General features: G+C 39.1%; 1 protein-coding gene across 1 annotated transcript in view; it reads right to left on the bottom strand.

Annotated features, from left to right (window-relative positions):
* IL7R (interleukin 7 receptor) overlaps positions 1-18,185 on the bottom strand; it is a 33,313-nt gene extending 15,128 nt beyond the window's left edge. The window contains exons 1-4 of the mRNA XM_001372983.4: positions 17,928-18,185; positions 11,238-11,376; positions 4,380-4,540; positions 364-524 (exon numbers count right to left, since the gene is read on the bottom strand). Of these exons, the coding sequence (XP_001373020.1) occupies positions 364-524; positions 4,380-4,540; positions 11,238-11,376; positions 17,928-18,009 (543 nt within the window). The 5' untranslated portion in view covers positions 18,010-18,185. The remainder of the gene's footprint in view (positions 1-363; positions 525-4,379; positions 4,541-11,237; positions 11,377-17,927) is intronic.
* Positions 18,186-18,512: the final 327 nt, after the last annotated feature.

The following is an 18,512-nucleotide window of genomic DNA, read 5'->3' as shown; positions in this document are numbered from 1 at the left end:
AGGAGTCATTATGAACCATGACTACATATCCTTGAAGACACACAGGAGAAGAGAATTTACAGATAGAGCCTCACAAATCTCAGACTTGGAAGGCCATCTAGTCCAACTTCTTTCTACCCGACTCTAGATTTGTTTCTGTAACTTGTTGAAAATCTTACTTTGACTCCATAGATGACAGAAGGAAACATGGACTTTAAGGAACTCAGAAATGTGAAGACTAACTGGCCCTGACCACCTCCTCACAGCCAGACTCCCTACATATGCTACAGGGATCAAAGAAGTAGAAGAAATAGGGTATTTTCCTTAATTTGCCATACATCTCGGACATTCAGAAGTCTTTGGAAAAGCTGCTTATTTACTCACCGTCCAGTCACTTTGGCTTTTTTCTTGATGATAGGCTATATCATGGATTAATTCTTTTACATAGTGGTCATTCCACGAGTGCGTTGTACTGAATGTTAGCACAAAGTCATTTGCTGCCTTGCGGTAGGTGATATTTAAGTCAAAAGGAGCTTCAGGTTTAACTAGAAATTATAACAGAAAAGAGATCTGTATATAAGGCAGTCAGGAGAAATCAATGAAAAACCAACCAACCTTCTCTAGCCTTCCCTTTCTCTGAATCTTGCTCTTAATTCCCTGGCCTACCTCTTGCACATGCTTATCTATGAAGCTTGTGGGAACCAAATGAGATCAGTGGCACACATGGGTGGACAAGAAATGTTTGTTAACTTCCTCCCTTCCCCTGCCTGGCTCCAAATCAATTCAGTTTCAATTACATTAATACATTCAGTGGCAGCTGGAGTCAGGTTCTTTAAAGTTTAAGCACCCTCAGTGTCCCAGCTGAGCATCACAGTGGTGTGGCACAGGAGGCGGTCTTGTGGTATGGAGAAATCCAGAGGTCTGGGTTCTAGTTCTCATTCTAACACTGTGGGACCCTGGTCAGGTCAGTTATATCTGCTATGTTTCATGCCCTCCAAGAGCTGTAGCTAGGGCAGGGTTGCCAGGTCATAGACCCTGGACTCTGCACTTAGAGAATACCAAAGAGACTTGCAATTTTTGAAAAGAAAAGAAAAACAGAACAACCAAGCTTCTTATTTTGTTAGTACGGACAATTGGTTAGAATAGGAAGCTACCAGGGACCTTACTTCTTTCCTCCTGGGTGGGTGCCTACCTGGTCAACAGGTCTCTGTTTTCTCTCTCCCTAAGTATCTTCCCATAAGCAAATAGAACATGGGGGCGGAGTGTCCTTCCTCCTTAGAGGACACCTTCCATGTCATTCACCCATTCATGGTTTGGAAGGCTCCAGATTGCCAGTATTTGCTTTGTAGCCACTTAAGCACAGGCACTAAAATTGCTACTTAAGTTCCTAGTGCCTTGCCTGAGAATGATATTCTAAATAATTTGAATAAATAATTTAGTGACTGAATGAATACCTGCTCTATTTGAGTCAGTGGGGATGCCATGATGGAAAAACATAGGTTTCAGCCTCTAAGGAACTTAGAATGCAGTTATTAGGGGAATAGGATGATACGTGTCCAATTTCTCATTTGTGTCTAATGCTTTGAAAAGCCCATTTGGGCTTTTCTTGACAAAGATACTAGAGTGCTTTGTCATTTCCTCCTACAGCTCATTTTACAGATGAAGAAACTAAGGCAAACAGGGTTAAGTGACTTGCCCAGGATCATGCAGCTAGTAAAAGCTGGAGGCCAAATTTGAACTGAGGAAAATAAGTCTTCCTGACTTTAGGCTGGATCTCAATGCACTCTGTCACTTGCTGCCCTGGAGATGACTATCCAAATAATTATAATATATAATATGATTTAGACATTAGTAAGTGCAAAAAAGAGGTCCAAATAGAGTCAATGAGGAAGACATCATTTTTAGCTGAAAGGCTCATGGAAGGGTTCAGCTTGGTGCCAGTGGCAGATAAGAGCATCCAACCAAATGCCCCCAAAAGGGAAGTAACACCTGAACTGAGCCTGAAAGAAAGGGAAGGGTAAAGAGGGGTTGGGGCTCCATCATGACCATAAGAGAGAGCTGTGGAGAAGCACTAAGGGTTCCAGCGGTTGTTAGGATAGCAAGCGTCTCTAAGAGTCTTTGGAGCTTGGTAGCTGAGCTGGAGGGACGAGGCTTCCTGCCCACCTCTTGCATGGTTCCCAGTTCTGTGCCAGCCCGGAGGTCACCCACTCACTCTAGTTTAAGGTGTGGTTGCTGCTGAGTGGGTGGCCTGCTTGTTTACAGGGCTGATCTGAAACAGAGATAGGGCCCATGGCAGGTTTGGCATCTAACCAAACCTAGAGGTAGGGAGAAAAGAGATCAAGTGCAAACTTATCTCCTGTGGTGACTGGGTCTGCTTCTCTCCTGTCTTGCAGGTTCAATAGAATCAGTTTTACCTGACTGTGGGAGGAAAGCTATTAAAACATATGCAAACAACTGCTGGAGCCCCTGGGACAATTCATCTCTACAAAAACACCATTCGCATGGGAAAACACAGTAATGGGCCAAAAAGCAAAGGAAAGAGGGAGATGGGGACAAAAACAGAGACCAAAGGGCAAGTAACAGTTCTTTCTCCCAACTCCCTTGCTGGCGGACCATTCCTTTCCTCCATCCAAATCCTCCTTTTCCTTTAAGCCCCAGCTGGAGGCTGCGTTCCCATTCAGGACCTAAACCAGTCCCTCAATGACTTTCCTCTTTCCCATTCCTTCTCCTTTTTCCTCCTGCCCCTTTTGGAATTCTTTCCAGTCAATGGCTCCCCATTGCCCACAGAATCAAGCCCAGTATTCAGAATCCTCCTGCTGTCTGGTCCCAAATAATTCAATGAATTCAGTTCAACTAAATTCAACAAACAAGATTTGCTTAACTGAGCTGGGCTGATGAGGACCCAAAGCCCATCCTGGATCTCAAGGCATTCTAGTGGGAGGAACATAAAATGTCCACATACAAATATAAGTATAGAAGGAGTGAAAAGGAGTAAGCCAAAGTGTCTAAGAATATTTGAGGAGAGATCACTCTCAGCTGAGGGGATCAGGGAAGATTTCAGGAGAGGAAGTTGCTTTCCCATAATAGAATACTTGCTCCTTGAGAGCAGGGCTTTTTAGATTTTTGTCTTCCCTGCCCCCCTCCTCCCCCTCAGGCCTAGAATACTGCTTTGCATTCATTGACAGATGCTTGTTCAAAAGAATCTCTAGATAATAAGTAGCAAGGTCAAGATTTGAACCTAGGACTCCTGACTCTATTTTGCTTTCTGCTGTGCCAAATTAAAGTGTTAGCTAAATTTCAGTTATCATTTGGCTCTAGTGTGCACTGATAACCAACTGTTTGCCAGAGTTGCTTATCAAGTAGTCACCACTATATATTAGTTAAAAGTGAATAATGATTATCTAATAACCAGCCAGATCAATCAGAATGGTTAACCCAGAGGTGCATAAAAGCATAGACTTGGAAGAATCAGTTCCTAGTAGGACATTAAAATTTACCAAGTACTTTTAGAAATTATCTCACTTGAATCACATTATAATCCCATTAGATAAGTACTAAAGGCTCAGAGAGGTTGTGTCACTTGTCCAAAATCACACAGTAAGTACCAAAGTTAAGGCTTAAATCTTATGGGTCTCCTTGCGGCATGTCCCTTGCTAAGTAACAAAGTGGAAAATACTCTGAGAGAAAAAAAGGAAAATGAGGAAAGAGTCAGGAAAGGAAGAACTGTAGTTGGTTGGTGGTAGAAGGAACAATGCCCACGCTTTTAAAAAATTAATATTGATTTTTAACATTCTTTTTAAATTTTGAGTTCTAAATTCTCTCCCTGAGAAGGCAAGCAGTATATCAATTATTCATGTGAAATCATGAAAAACATATTTCCATATTAGGCATATTTCAAAATAAAAGCAAGAAAAAATACAGAAGAGTAAGAAAATTATATTTCAAATTGAGCAAGGACCATTCTAAAGATCACAAAATTTTTCTTCTCCTGCCAGGTCCCTCTTTTTCTTCTCTTCTATGATCACCTGCTCAGGGTTCAAGTGTTTTTCCTAGTCTTTTGATAAAAATCTGAACTCTTCTTCATGTAAACTGTTTTCACAATTAGTCAACTGAGCACATTTTATTTTATTTTAACACTCACCTTCTGTCTTAGAATTGCTACTAATAATTAGTTCTCAAACAGGAGCATGGTAAGGGCTAGGCAACTGTGGTTAAGTGATTTTTTCAGGTCATTCAGCTTAGAAGTGTCTGAAGCCAGATCTGAATGCAGGATCTCTCAGCTCCTGTTCTGGTGCTTTCTCCACTGAACCACCCAGCTGCCCCAACTTAGTATGCCAGAGAGTATCTCAAGAAAGGTAAACAATAGCAACCTTATCCCTTCCCATTCCATAAAGTCTTACCTATTTTGGTAATCTTAAATGATTTGTAATTCACCTTGCTTCTTCCAAGAATCACGTTGATCTCACATGTGTTAATCAATGAAAATGATCTTGATTTCATAAAATAATCATTTTCCCTTTTTATCATCATCTCGCATTGTGGTTCAGACATAAATGCACCGCTGTGGAATGAGATCCAGAGACAACATGAACCCAGAAATTCTTACTAACGATAGTAATCAATAGATCTGATCCTGTCCCCTCATGGCATCCACCCCTCTGCCAGGATCTTGCTGTCAGAGAAAGGAAACAGGATGTCCTCTGCCCCTCAAATACCTATGTTTGTTTATAACCCCAATCAAATAGCCTAAGCAGGCCATCTGACTAGATCCAACCAACGGCAGGGATGGTGCCCACAAATGACTCAGTACCATTTTTTAATAGACGGTGATCACTCCTGGTAGAATGCTAAGTTTGAATCTTTTTTTTTTGTCATTAAAATGTTTTATTCATGACTTTTATACAGCTAATTTTTTTGATAAAATGCCAATCCTTATAGGATCCTCCTTTATAAATAAAGAAAAGAAATAAGGACAACCAAATAACAGTAACTCTGTCTAACAGTGTATGCCTTATTCTGCACCAATGGTTCCCACCCACCCCAAGAGGAGAGAAGGGTAGCATTATTTTTAAAAGAAAATTATTTTCTCTTGTGAATAGAGATAAAGATAGGGGTGGAGCAAAGTGGAGACGACACCAAGGATGATTTCCCTCCTACTTTAGAGAAAAGTATGTCTTTAATTGTTGAATTTGGGTTCTGGGTAGGACTGAATGATTTTACATATACTCTTCTCACTTGCTTGGTATTATCAAGTTAAGAAGGTTCTTGGAACTTCTTATGAAGGTCTACCTGAGAGGAAATGAGGGCAGAGAGTTAAATCCTGAGGCAAATCTGCCACATTCATACGCAAAATCTCCCACTATCAAACTGCTGTGGTACCTGCTTATAAATGATTTAAAAATATTTTCTCCTGGGAATTACTTTAAATTACCCCAATGTTTTTTAATTTTTTAAAAAATTTAAATAAAAAATAAAATTTAAAGATTTTAATTAAAAATATAATTTTAAAAAGATATCACTGTGTGTAGTTTATTAATTATTATTATAAATAGGACAAAAATGGTTGAATCCTATATAATTTTAATGTAGAAATAATTTACTAAGTATTTTGTTGATTTTGTTGATGGTCTGCCTCAGGACCTTGAAAGACAAAGGCATACTCTACATAGAGTTATCTTGACTTAGGTAATTTTGAAAGGTACTACCCAAAGTACTTTATAGTTGGGAGTTCTCATTTTTATCTTCCCTTATTAATCCCTTTGTTTTGGAATGGTCACCCTTTGGGGAGATTGAGTCTTAAATTTTCACTCTTGATGCTAAAAATCCCCATACCTTCCATCTTAGAATCAATAAAGTATATTGGTTCTAAGGCAGAAGAGTGGTAAGGGCTGGGCATTGGGGGTTAAGCGACTCACTTAGGATCACACATCTAGGAAGTGTTTGAGACCAGATTTGAATTCAGGACTTCTTGTCTCTGGGCCTGGCTATCAATCTACTGAGTCATCTAGCTGTCCCATTTAAAGTATACATTTAATTTGGAGCCTGGCAGCCTATGAGTTCTAGAGGAAGTATAGTTTGAAGAAGGCAAAATTGTCTTCCTTTTACTCTGGAAGTAGTGCCTGGAGACAGAATGGGAAATCTGAGGTCAGCTCTTTCTAGGCAGTAAGAAGAGGAAGGGGCAACCTTACTCTGAAGGAGGTTACTGTGGGAGAAAGGAGCACCAGATGCCTAGTGCCTTCATCCATCAAGGAAGATGGGCTAGGTGTGATCAGGGTGGGGAACATTGGTAAATTTCTTCCTGGCCAGGAATCCAGGCAGTCAGCCAGTGGGGAAGGTATTCATTTTACCCTTTCATGGTTTGTCAAGCTGATGAAACTCCCTGAAGCCTTTGGAGTTCTTCTTATGATGCCACCATATTAGCTTATTCAAGAAACTTCACTGAGGGGGTTCAACCAGCACAAGCCAACCTAGCCCTAGACATTCCCCATGATATTCTCTCATCATCACAAGTTCTGAAAAGATAGTTTTTAAGCTTTTATAGGATAAATTTTGACTGTTCGGAAACTTGGAAAATCTCACATTTTATAGTGCTGCTGTCCTAGAACTAATCATCCTTCCTCCAACTTCTCTCATGTTTCATTTGAATTCATGTCTTCACAGAACCAATCAATGTCCTTTGTTGAGTTATATCAGCAATATTTTTAGTCCAAAGGGATGAATGTGGATCAATGCTATTATTTGCTGTGGGGTGGGTCAGTCTCCCACAGGGGGTGGGGGCTTGGAGGTGGGACAGTTTTGGCTGAATGATGAATGGGGCACAGCTTTCTATTCAACTTGCAGCATAGGTTTCACAGGATGAATTGCTTCACATTGGCTGAGGCTTGACTTTATTTTATACCCTCATGATCACATATCTACTTGGCATAGAGTTTCATTCTCAACATACATGTTTCCATAGAACCTAACAACAGACATGAAGCCTAAAGAGATAGTCAACAAAACATTGTTGCTAAGTGCAGGGTCAGAGGGTAGAATCAAAATGACCCAGATATAGGTTGGGGAATTCAGGGCACAGATTTGTCAGAAGTTTTTATGCCTTATGCCACTTTTCGTAGGTCCTATATAAGTGGGTATATAAGAATCCTTAGGTTTAATTTTGTACGTGGGATCTCCTGGTAATATTCTGGGTGGATAGAGTGGGACATCTGTATTAACCCTGCAAGCATGTTGCTCTCATCTATTTTTCCTGGGGCTAAGTAAGAATAATAATCATAGCAATTCCAATAATATGGGGATGTTAATAAGGAAAGTCACTTAGTAGGGTTTCAGTGGGTGTTTCCATCCTTCCTGGGGGCTGCTTTGCAGTCCCCAGTTTCCACATGTGACCTTATCAAATAGCATGGTCTTTGATGGCTCCTGGCAATTATTTATCCCTTTAATTCACTTATATGTTGGCCTAGTTTAATACACTAAGAACGGTGCTGTTTTAAGATATTTATTTGACAGGTTGTGTTGGTAATTGAAATAGACTCCAATGAGGTGTAAAAATTTTGAAGTCTAGGATGTATTATGTATTTGAAGAAAGCATCCATACTGTAATAGCCCTCTGCCTCTTGAGTGGTTTTGATTGCACATACTCTAAGTACACTTAAGTGATATATGGATCTTCCCACCAAAATGACTTTTTAAAAATCCCTACCTTCTGTCTTAGAATCAATACACAGTATTGATTCTAAGGCAGAAGAGTGGTGAAGGCTAGGCAATGGGGGTTAAATGACTTACCCAGAGTCACACAGCTAGGAAGTTTCTGAGGTCAAATTTGAACCCAGAACTCCCAACTCTGGGCCTGGCTCTCAATCCACTGAGCTACCCACCTGCTCCCTAAAATGGCTTCTTTTTAAAGCATCTTAATCCACCTGCTGGTTAATGCTATCTACTAGAGAGTCCAGTTTTCACATCAGTTCCTAGAACCACTGGGATCTAGTGTCTTTATAGGCAACTAAGTATGTTAATGCTAGAACTCTGGACTTAGAATCAAGAAGATCTGAATTCAAATCCAGCCTCACATACTTATCAGCTGAGGGACCCTGGGCAAATTATTTAACCTCTGCCTGCTTTAATTTCCTTATCTGAAAAATAGGAATAATAATAGCACCTGTCTCCCATGGTTATTGTGAGATTAAAATGAGATAGTTGTAAAGCATTGTAGAAACCTTAAAGCATGGAAATAACTACTACTTCTACTTCTACAACAACAACTACTACTACTACTACCACCACCACCACCATCACCTACTACTACTATTTATCCATTTCTACTAAAAAATCCTGATGAAATAACAGATATGGTACAGATGCTCACTTTGATCCTGTGAAGGATCTCACTAGCATGAATGATGTCTCCACAACCGAACACAATCCATCCATTTTTGCCAGGAGAGCTTTAGCTAGAGATGCCATGAAATGTAACCATCTTCCCTTTCTGTGCCTCAGGACACCCAGAGTCCACCTTGACCTTCCTGCCAATGCTTCTTTTCTTTTTCTTCTCCAGAACAAATACTGACGCCATCCCCATTTCTACTTTTCAGGAGAGAATAGAATTCCTTCTCCATTCTGACTCATAGGTTCACTGACTCCCTGCTTCCCCATGGTGGTCTGCTAGTCCCTTCCAAGTTCCCCTCACTATGGCACAGAGACTTTCCTGCTCCGTAAAGGGTCCTGGAGTTTGCCATCAGTTCTGCTGTTGTATCCTTAGGAACTGAATGCCTTTCTACCTGCCCTGCAGCCTAACATCTTCTTTGTGTTGTCTCTTCTAGTTAGAATGCCATTTCCTTGAGAGCAGAATTATCTTCTTTTTCTACCTATATTCCTGGCAATCAGCACAGTGCTTGACACATAGTGGTTTTTTTTTAAACCCTTACCTTCCATCTTGGAGTCAATACTGTGTATTAATTCCAAGGCAGAAGAGTGGTAAGGGCTAGGCAATGGGGGTCAAGTGACTTGCCCAGGGTCACACAGCTGGGAAGTGTCTGAGGCCAGATTTGAACCTAGGACCTCCCGTCTCTATGCCTGGCTCTCAATCCACTGAGCTACCCAGCTGCCCCCTACACATAGTGTTTTTTATCTATTCCTTCATTAGACCCATAAAACAGCTGCTATAGAAAATACTGGAAATTTGCTGTGTGATAAAGTCCAACACTGGACAGAGAATGAGTGCTCTAGCATGGCCAAATGCCATGGGAGTAAAAGCATAAAAGTAATGGTTCATCACACATGCCCACAATGTGGTGCTAAAGTAGCTGGGTAAAGAAGTTTTTAAAAAGCAACTTGAACCAACCCATCACTTCTTTCATAGGTTTATTTCTGTGATGATGACTATATTACGTGCATTACAATTTGAATTTGCGATGAATTATTTTTGCATTGTTTACTCATAGTCTATAATATACTGTGACACATGACCTCCCCCTTTATTTTACGCCATCTTCCTGGAAGTATACTATAAGAAAGATCATTATGAAATTGACTCTGCATTCATCCGTGTGCCATTGAATTTGTTTGAATATATTCTATATATGAATATATGACCAGCATAAATTGATGTAATAGCAATTATAATTGCTCATGTTATATTATATTAATTTATTTTAAGTACTTACCTTCCATCACAGAATCTATAATATTGTGTATCAGTTCCAAGGGAGAAGAAGTAAGGGCTAAGCAATGGGGATTAAGTTTAAGTGACTTGCCCAGGGTCACACAGTTAGGAAATGTCTGAGGTTAGATTTGAACCTAGGACCTCCTGTCTCTAGGCCTGGCTCTCAATCCACTGAGCCACTCACCTGCTCCCTCACATGATATTTATTATATGATGTGAGCCAATGAGGTCCACAGTTGATGCTAAGGAATGTGGCTAGAGAATCTGACTCAATTTTCCCCCTGAAATTGTTTTTATATAGTTTTCCTTGCATTCATTTTAGCTAGGGCTTGGGATTGAGGTTCTATAATTTACACTCTCCTTATCATGGAAATCTATTTTTCATTCTCTACTTATGGATGGGTAAGTGGAGAGAAATTGGCATTTCTTGCTTGGCGAAAGAAAGGGTTTTATAAGGATTTCATAAAGATGTTCAAGGCATTTTTATATATTGTGAAGGAAACAAGTAAAGAGTGTCCCTTTCCTCTTGTGGCCAAGTGTGAAAGCCTGGACTTCATTCATACCTGGGCCACCTAAATATACAACATGGATGAGGTTTGGCATCAGTGGGATTCTGCAGCTGGTTTGCTAACAAAAGTGAGCTAGATGCAGCCTGTTGTACAATGGATATAACACTGGCTTGTAACTGGGAAAACCTGAGTCCAAATCAAGCCTCAGACACACATTAGCTTTGTGGTTCTGAGCAAGCCACTCAACATTTTCCTCAATTTCCTTGTCTGAAAGAAGGGGTAACAATAGTGCCTACCTTTTAGGATTATTGTGAGCATAAACCTAGATAAAATTTGTTAAGTGCCTTGCAGATCCTTAAAGCACCATATAAATACTAGCAGTCATTATACCTAGAGGTCTTTCTGGCTTGTTTCAATCGGTCTCATGATGCATGATGGGCAAATCACTTCCTTTCCAGATTTTTGGTTTCCTCATCTAAGAAATGATGGAGTCAAGTTAGCTGATCTCAAACATTTCAACCCTAATGTCATATGAGTCTATGTGTCCTCCAAGAGAAAAATATCTGTTAAACTCAATGGAGTGATTCTCCAGGTGATGGTTATGGGGATGTTTCAGAGGGGTTTGAAGCTGTGATGATCTGCATGGCAGTAACTGGGGCAGCAAACTCAGTTAAATGAATTTGAACTCCCATCTTTCATTTCCTGTACTGCTCCTTTATACATTCCTTTTCTCATTGTTTCTTAGCATCTAGAATCTAATTGTAAGCTAAGAAGGAATTAGGATTCCTTAGAGCTATCAACGAGATCATGATGATGGACTAAAGGATCTGTGTGTACATGACCATATCATCTGTGTATGTGCATGCATGAATTCATGTGAGTGTGAGTGTGAGTGTGTCTAGTAATAGTCATTCTAAGGGAATTTAGGGCTTTCATAATATGGCAAAGTTGCTTAATTCTGGCATCAGTATGAGGAGTCTCCTTTTTTCTTAGAGGGATTATGACACATACACAGGTACTAATAAAGGCTTCTTAGCTTCTACCTTCCCCTTCCCACAAAAAGCCAAAAACAAACCACAATAATTTCTCACCATAGCTTGAGCTCCAAATCATTGCTGTGGAGTGTCAAATTATTGAAATAACAGGTCAGAGTGTGTTCCTGGCCATGGCCTTGCAGTTGACTGTAGCAAGTGAATTCGTAGTCATCTTGTTCCTCATCTTCAAATCCATCTGGAGAGCAATGCACAGGTTATTAGTCAAGCAAGATTACATTAATTTGAAATGTGGGATATCCAGTGGGGGCCAGACTTTTTGTTTCAGTGGGTACCAACTAGTAAAATCAGATTTTGTTTACAAAGCAATAAAAATCATGATAAATTGGGTGGGGTAGGGGAAAGAAAAATAAGATTAAAGAGAGATCTAAATGTCACATGATTTAAAAGACTGTCACACTATGCTCTCTTGCACTTATTGAATCTAATTTATATTATATTTATTTATGAAAATGGCATCAATTACTTCTGATAGGCCTTAGAGGGAAGAGATTTTTTAATCGATCGTTGCATATCCAAGCGTTCTTAGCCTAGTATCTCATACATAGTATTTATTTTGCATCACTGGGTTAGAGCTATAAGGGAACTTAGAGGTCATCTTGTCTACCCTCCTATATTTCATAGAGGAAGTACTAGGTCTCAGATATGTGAGGTGAATTGCCTATGGTTACAGAGGTACCCTAAGGCACAGCATAGATTCAAACCCATATTGTCTGATGCCACATCCAGCATTCTTTGTCCATGTTGTCTTTGCTCATTTAGACACTGGGCAAAGATTGAATGAGTTCTGTAGTTAGACTGAGTTCAGCTTTGCCATTCGAATGAATTAAAAGTAATTTCTTAAATACTTTCTATGTGCCAAACATCTTGCTAAGTGTTATGGATACAAATGGAAAAACCAAGACAGTCTCTGCTCTCAGTGGGCTCATGCTATAACTGAAGATAAAGGTAAATAAAATAAAGTTCAGCTTTCCCCTTTGGGACTCATTTTCCTCATCTGTAAAATGAAAATGTTAGACAAATGTATTTTAGATTCCTTGCTCATTGCAGAATCCTCTGTGATTCTTTTATTTATCTATCTGATTGATTAATTTTAAGTCAGAGATAATTTATAACACTGCTTTGGATCTCATTCTAGAATTTGAATTTATTACTTATAAATTTTCTTTTTTCTCCTTCACTACAGGAAAAGAGCTAGTTAGCCTAATAATGGAATAGGGATAAAATGGAATGAGTATTTATTAAGTCAACTATGTGAGCTGTGCTCTTTGTGTTCATCGATTGGAGAATGGCTCAATCAATTGTGTTATCTGTTGGTGATGGAATATTATTAACTGGAGGAATTCCATGTGAACTGGAAAGACCTCATGGGATTGATGCAGAGTGAAAGGAGCAGAACCAGGAGAACATTAACACAGAGACTGATACACTGTGGTACAATTGAATGTAATGGACTTCTCTACTAGTAGCAATGCAATGAACCAGAACTATTCAGAAGGACTTATGAGAAAGAATGCTATCCGCATCCAGAGAAAGAACTGTGGAAATGGAAATGCATTAGAAAAATATATGATCAATCACATAGTGCAATAGGGATAGAATTGGGGTTTTGATGATAAAGGATCGCTCTACTGCAGATATGAATAACATGGAAATAGATTTTGAACAATGATAACATGTATAACCCAGTGGAAAGGCTTGTTGGATTCAGGAGTGGGGAGGAAAGAGCAGGGTGGGGTGGGGTGGGGGGATCATAAATCGTGTAACCATGGAAAAATATTCTAAAGAAAAAAAGAAAAAAAAGAGTCAATTATGTGTCAAGTACTGTACTAAGCATTTTACAAACATCATCTCATTTTTCCCCCACAACACCTCTATGAAATGGTTGATATTATTGGCCCCAAATTTGAGCTCAGGTTTTCTCAACTCTTGGCCCAGTGTTTTTTATTCACTGTGCCACCTACTTGCCACTAATAATAACAATGGATATTTATGTAATAATAATAAACAGTGATAACTAACATTATATAGTGTTTACTATGTGTAAGGCTTTACAATTATTATCTCATCTTATCTTCACAAAAACACTGTGAGATAGGTGCTATTATTATCTCTATTTTACAGATGAGGAAACTGAGACAGAAATTAAGTGATTTGTCCTCATCTAATATATCTAATAAGTATCCAAGGCTGTATTTGAACTTTAGGCTTTCCTGACTTCAGGACCAGTGGGAGCCATCCACTGTACCACTTAGCTGCCTCTAATAATAATTGACTTTTAGGTAGTGCTTTAAAAGTTGGCAAATTGCTTCCATACATTATTTAATTCTAGTCTCATAACAATTCTATAAGTGTAACAAATCTCTATTTTACAGATAAGAAAACTGAGGTTGGAAGATTAAATGTGCCCAGGGCATAGAATTAATAAGTTTATAGTGTGGTATTTAAACCCACATCTTCTTGATTCTAACACAATGCATCATGTAATGTTTGTCATCAAAGATCCAGAACCCTCTCGCCTCAGTGGGTCACTTTTCCTACTCATTTATTATGGAATCTTATCTGGAACTAAGATATATAATCCAACTGACAGAGTGTAACATGACAATTTGTTTCAGGGGGCAACTGGGATGGTGAAAATATCTTAGATTTAGAATGTGAAGGCTGTGGATCTGTACCATATGAGAATAAGTCGAAGAAACAGATTTAGCCTAGAGATGAGAAAGATCTGGGGAGACACTGAAGCTATCTTTAAGTATCTGAAAGACTGTTCCACTGAAGAAGGATAAGACTTATTTTGTTTGGCCTCAACAAGCAGAACCAAGGACAAGAGATGAAAGCTACAAAGAGGTAAATTTAAATTTGATGTCAGGAAAAACTTTTAATGATTTAGAGCTGTCCAGAAATGAAATTAACATGCTTCCTCCTTAGAAGTCTTTAAGTATAATATGGATGCCCATTCATTGCATATATTAGAGAATCTAGTAGAGGTTCCTATTTGAATATAGGTTATATAGGTTGGAATAGGCGATTTTTCAGGTCCCTTTCAAATTTAAAATTCTGTTTCATGAAGGCATAACTTCTATGTTAGGTATTTTCTAGGAAGTTAGGAATTATCACACTGCATGGAATCCACAAGCCATTCAGCCTAGGGCTATAATTTCCAGCAGAGAGCCCAGGGACATGTATCATTCTTTTTCCTGATGCAAGCATTACTAAGTAGACATTCAAGTCTCTATTAATTATGATGGTTCATAAATTTGTCATAGCTATTTGATTCTACTTCTGTTGGCTGTTTGCACTCTTAGGAGGAATTAAAAAAAAAAACTACTTCTCACCTACTGTGTGAAGCATTTTTTCTTCTTATTTGTCTTCCTTTACCTTTTTCAGGTTTCACAGGGTATAAGTGTTAGCTGACTTGAACCCCACTTTAAGGATTTATAGAATCAATCATCTCCCTCCTTTTATTTTGCTTTCTCAGACATGTCTTTCTCTCTGTCTTTGTCTTTGTCTCTCTGTCTCTCTCTGTCTCTCCCTCTGTCTCTCTGTCTCTTTCTGTCTCTCTGTCTCTCCCTCTGTCTCTGTCTGTCTCTCTGTCTCTGTGTATCTCTGTCTCTGTGTCTCTCTGTCTCTCTGGTTCTCTCTGTCTGTCTGTCTCTTTCTCTTTCTCTCTCTCTCTTTCTCCCTTTCCTTATTTTTGGGCCTAGCATGTCCTTTTCCATTATTCCAATAACTCCTTTTTGAACCTTCTATAGTTTTATCATACATAGTCATTATAACATGTCATGTTAATCCAAAAAGGAAGCTATACTATGGGCTAAGTTTAGTAAGATTTGAGGCTCACAGGTTGGCCTAGGCCTGTGATTTCTTTGACATGGAGGAACTCCTGGCATGGAGATTCCTCCCTCATTTTACTAATGTAGATCAGTGACTTGCCTGTATTTTATGATCTTGGATTGTTGCTTGGAACATTAAACAAGATTGGTTTTGGCTACTTAGCTCCATCATTGGCAGAATTTCCACGACCTGCCCTCTATCATTCTGCCCCTCTGGATTAAATTAGGTCCCTCTAAATGTGTCAGACCCAGAGTAACATAACATAAAATTAGTCTATCATCTGATCAGCTCTGTCATTATAAAGGTGCCACATGGACCTGTTTGCCTATGCATATTAGCTCTACTCTACGTGGAGTATATCTTCCTTTTATAAGTGCCTGTTTTTAGGAGCAATTTCTTGAGTGTTATCATCTTACATCCTGGTTCTGATACATACTAACGTTGTAACCATGCTTGTGTTTCTCTGCCACACTAAACCTTAGATTACTCATCTGGAAACGGGAAATAGTACTGGATACTAACTACCAAGCATGGTTATTGTGTGGAAGAAACTTTGTAAGCCTAGAACACTATAATTGCGAGTGGGTGATAAAGCTGAAACAGCTTATGGATGCTTCTTGGGAACCATCATTCCTGAATTAGTTCACAGGGGTTTTTCCTCTCCAAACAGCACCTGGAAAATTGCTAGAATTCTCAGAGACCAATCGAGGCTCAAAAGTCCTTTGATGGCTTAGTGGATAATTTAAATAAAATCCTCAGATTTCTGGCCTTGCTGACACTGGAATGCTTGGCTCCCTTTCAATCTCAGCTCAAGTATCATCTCTTTCAAGAAAGCTTTTCTGAGGGGCAGCTAGGTAGCACAATGAAAAGAGAGAGCCAAGCTTGGAATCATGAGGTCTTAGGTTCAAATCTGGCCTCAGACCCGTCCTAGCAGTGTAAGTAGAGTGCAAGTCACTTAACACCAATTGCCTAGCCCTTGCTGCTCTTCTACTAAGACTGAAGGTAAAGATTTTTAAAAAGAGAAGAAAGAAAAGGAAACTTTTCCTGAATCTGCTAGTTTTTAGTGTCTCCCAACTAACTGTTGTTGTTTTGTTATATCTGACTCTTTGTGAGCCCATGGACCAGATAATGACACTGGAGTGCTTTGCCATTTCCTTTTCCTGTGGATTAAGGCCAACAAAGGGTGTGACTTACCTAGGGTCACACAACTAACAAGTCTCAGACTAGATTTGAGTTCAGGTCTTTCTGACTTCAGGTCCAGTGTTCCATTCACTGAGCCACCTGACTGTCTTCCCAACCAATTACTGTATATTTATTTTGCAATTGTTCTATATTTATTCATCCATGATCATGTATATTGCCTCCTCCTCGTAGAAATAACCTTTATAGCTCCAGCACTTAACATTGCCTAAGACATATATATATATATATATTAGGTGCTAAATAAATGCTTTTGAAGAACTGATTAATATATTGACTTGTATCTAATCACTTCAAAATTAAAATGTTTCAGAGTTGTGGTGATCACTCTTCAAAAGTATATGTAGTTCTTTGCTCTTTTTCACATAAAGTTAAAGCACATTCCAAATAAAAACCAAATTTTCTTTTTGAATCACAATCCAGGGTTTAGAGAGCGATCATTTTGAAAGATCACAATTATGTGTTAGCATGCTTTTACTATGTTCAATAGTCATCCTTTGCTCAAAGCACAAGACGGAATTTACTATGAACATTAGCATCTCTGTGAAATGATTCATAGCATAGTAAAATGTATACCTATATGACTTCTGTCCTGTGATGAGAAAATGTCAGTGATTTCCCTAATTAGTAGTTATGTTATAAAAATTATCTAACCTGAGTCATTAGAGCCAAACAGTATGATACCATCTCTTGGGAAATGTTTTAAATCACTGAAGTAAGAAAAATAAAACAACACAAACCCAACTGAATTTACAGAAATGAGTTGATATAAATAAGTTCCCCAAAGTGATGCAATTTCCTCCCTTATTGCCAAATATTTGCTGGAATTCTTAAGGAGTGGTGCTATCTCTCCAAATCCCTGTTTCCCAGCATTAGGATTATCATAGCATTGGTTTGTCTCTTCATTCAGACTGATTAATGGTGTTTCATTAAAGAAACTTAACCTATTCAGAATCTCTGGTAAACCAATTTCAAGGAAATTGTTCAATTTTTTTATTAACATCTTTTAGGGAATCTAAAATCTTTCCCTAGCGATGGTAGAAAAACCAATCATATGGGAAACAGGAGAACTGGATTCTCATTCTGTGTTGGACTTTATATAGTAGGGCAAATTGCATGGCAACTCTTAGCTGGGAGGCCATGAAGTCCAGCCTCTTTAGATCTTCTGCTAATTGTAGAATGAAAGGGTTGGAGTATATGACCTCTAATGTATTAATATTCTTTGATCTCTTCTATTAAAAACCTCAACCATTAGTGGGGTCCTTTTCTCAAGCACTGTGGTTGTCCACACTTTGGGGTTTGTTTCCCTAAAGCCTTATTTAATAAATTCACAAGACATAAATGGCATAGAATTTTCTGCTTGAGGTTAATTCTTAAATGTATTGATTATGGAGGTTACAGATTTCTATCCATTCTTTAGGAGAAAAGGTATCCAGCCAAATTTAAAGTCTAGTTCTCAGAAAGGCTGGTCTTCCTTCTGGACATTTAGGAGTTCATTGTCAAGTAGGAGCCTCTATGAGTACCCATTCTCTAGTATCCTGAATTCTCCAAATGGTATCACTTTCAAATGATCATCTAAATTCTCAGCCCTGGTCAGAAGCACATGCCCAATCCTGATTGTCATGCCTTTGAATAACTCCAAAGAAGGTATCAGAGTCCCATAATCCTAGAGAAATATTTGAAATGACTCACCATCTTTTCCGCAGCCACTTTCTCCAGAAGAAGAGTGAAGTAAAAAGAATATGATACCAATAGTTGTACTGAGGACTGTCATTCTGAGAGAGAGAGAGAGAGAGAGAGAGAGAGAGAGAGAGAGAGAGAGAGAGAGAGAGAGAGAGAGAGAGAGAGAGAGAGAGATGCAGAAAGACAGAGAGAGACAAAGAGACAGAGAAACCAGGGCCAGTAAGAACTTGTGCCTGTGTGAGAGAAAAAGTTGGGGATGTAGCTTTATAAAGCAACTCTAAGCAACTGTCTTGCTTAACCACAGCCAGGGGGAAATATAAATACATGACGAATGAAGACAAGTGTCAGCAACAGGAAGCTTGAGTACTCATTGAATTGTAGTAAGTAGAGAGAGTAGCTGACTTCTACTGGAAATCAGGGCTTATGAGCCTTTGCTTGCTATAGCTCATGGGGGTCCTTGGGGTCTCCCCTGACCCCTAGACTTTTTGCACCCCAAGGCTGTGGTCCCAAATCAAGTTCCTAGGTGGCTCATTTTCTCACTGATGAGAAATAACCATGCAGTTGGGCTCCATTCAGGAAACGGAGACTCTACTG

Source organism: Monodelphis domestica, chromosome 3 (genome assembly GCF_027887165.1).
Source record: "Monodelphis domestica isolate mMonDom1 chromosome 3, mMonDom1.pri, whole genome shotgun sequence".
Classification (NCBI taxonomy): domain Eukaryota; kingdom Metazoa; phylum Chordata; class Mammalia; order Didelphimorphia; family Didelphidae; genus Monodelphis; species Monodelphis domestica.
This window is presented reverse-complemented; position numbering and strand designations above follow the sequence as displayed.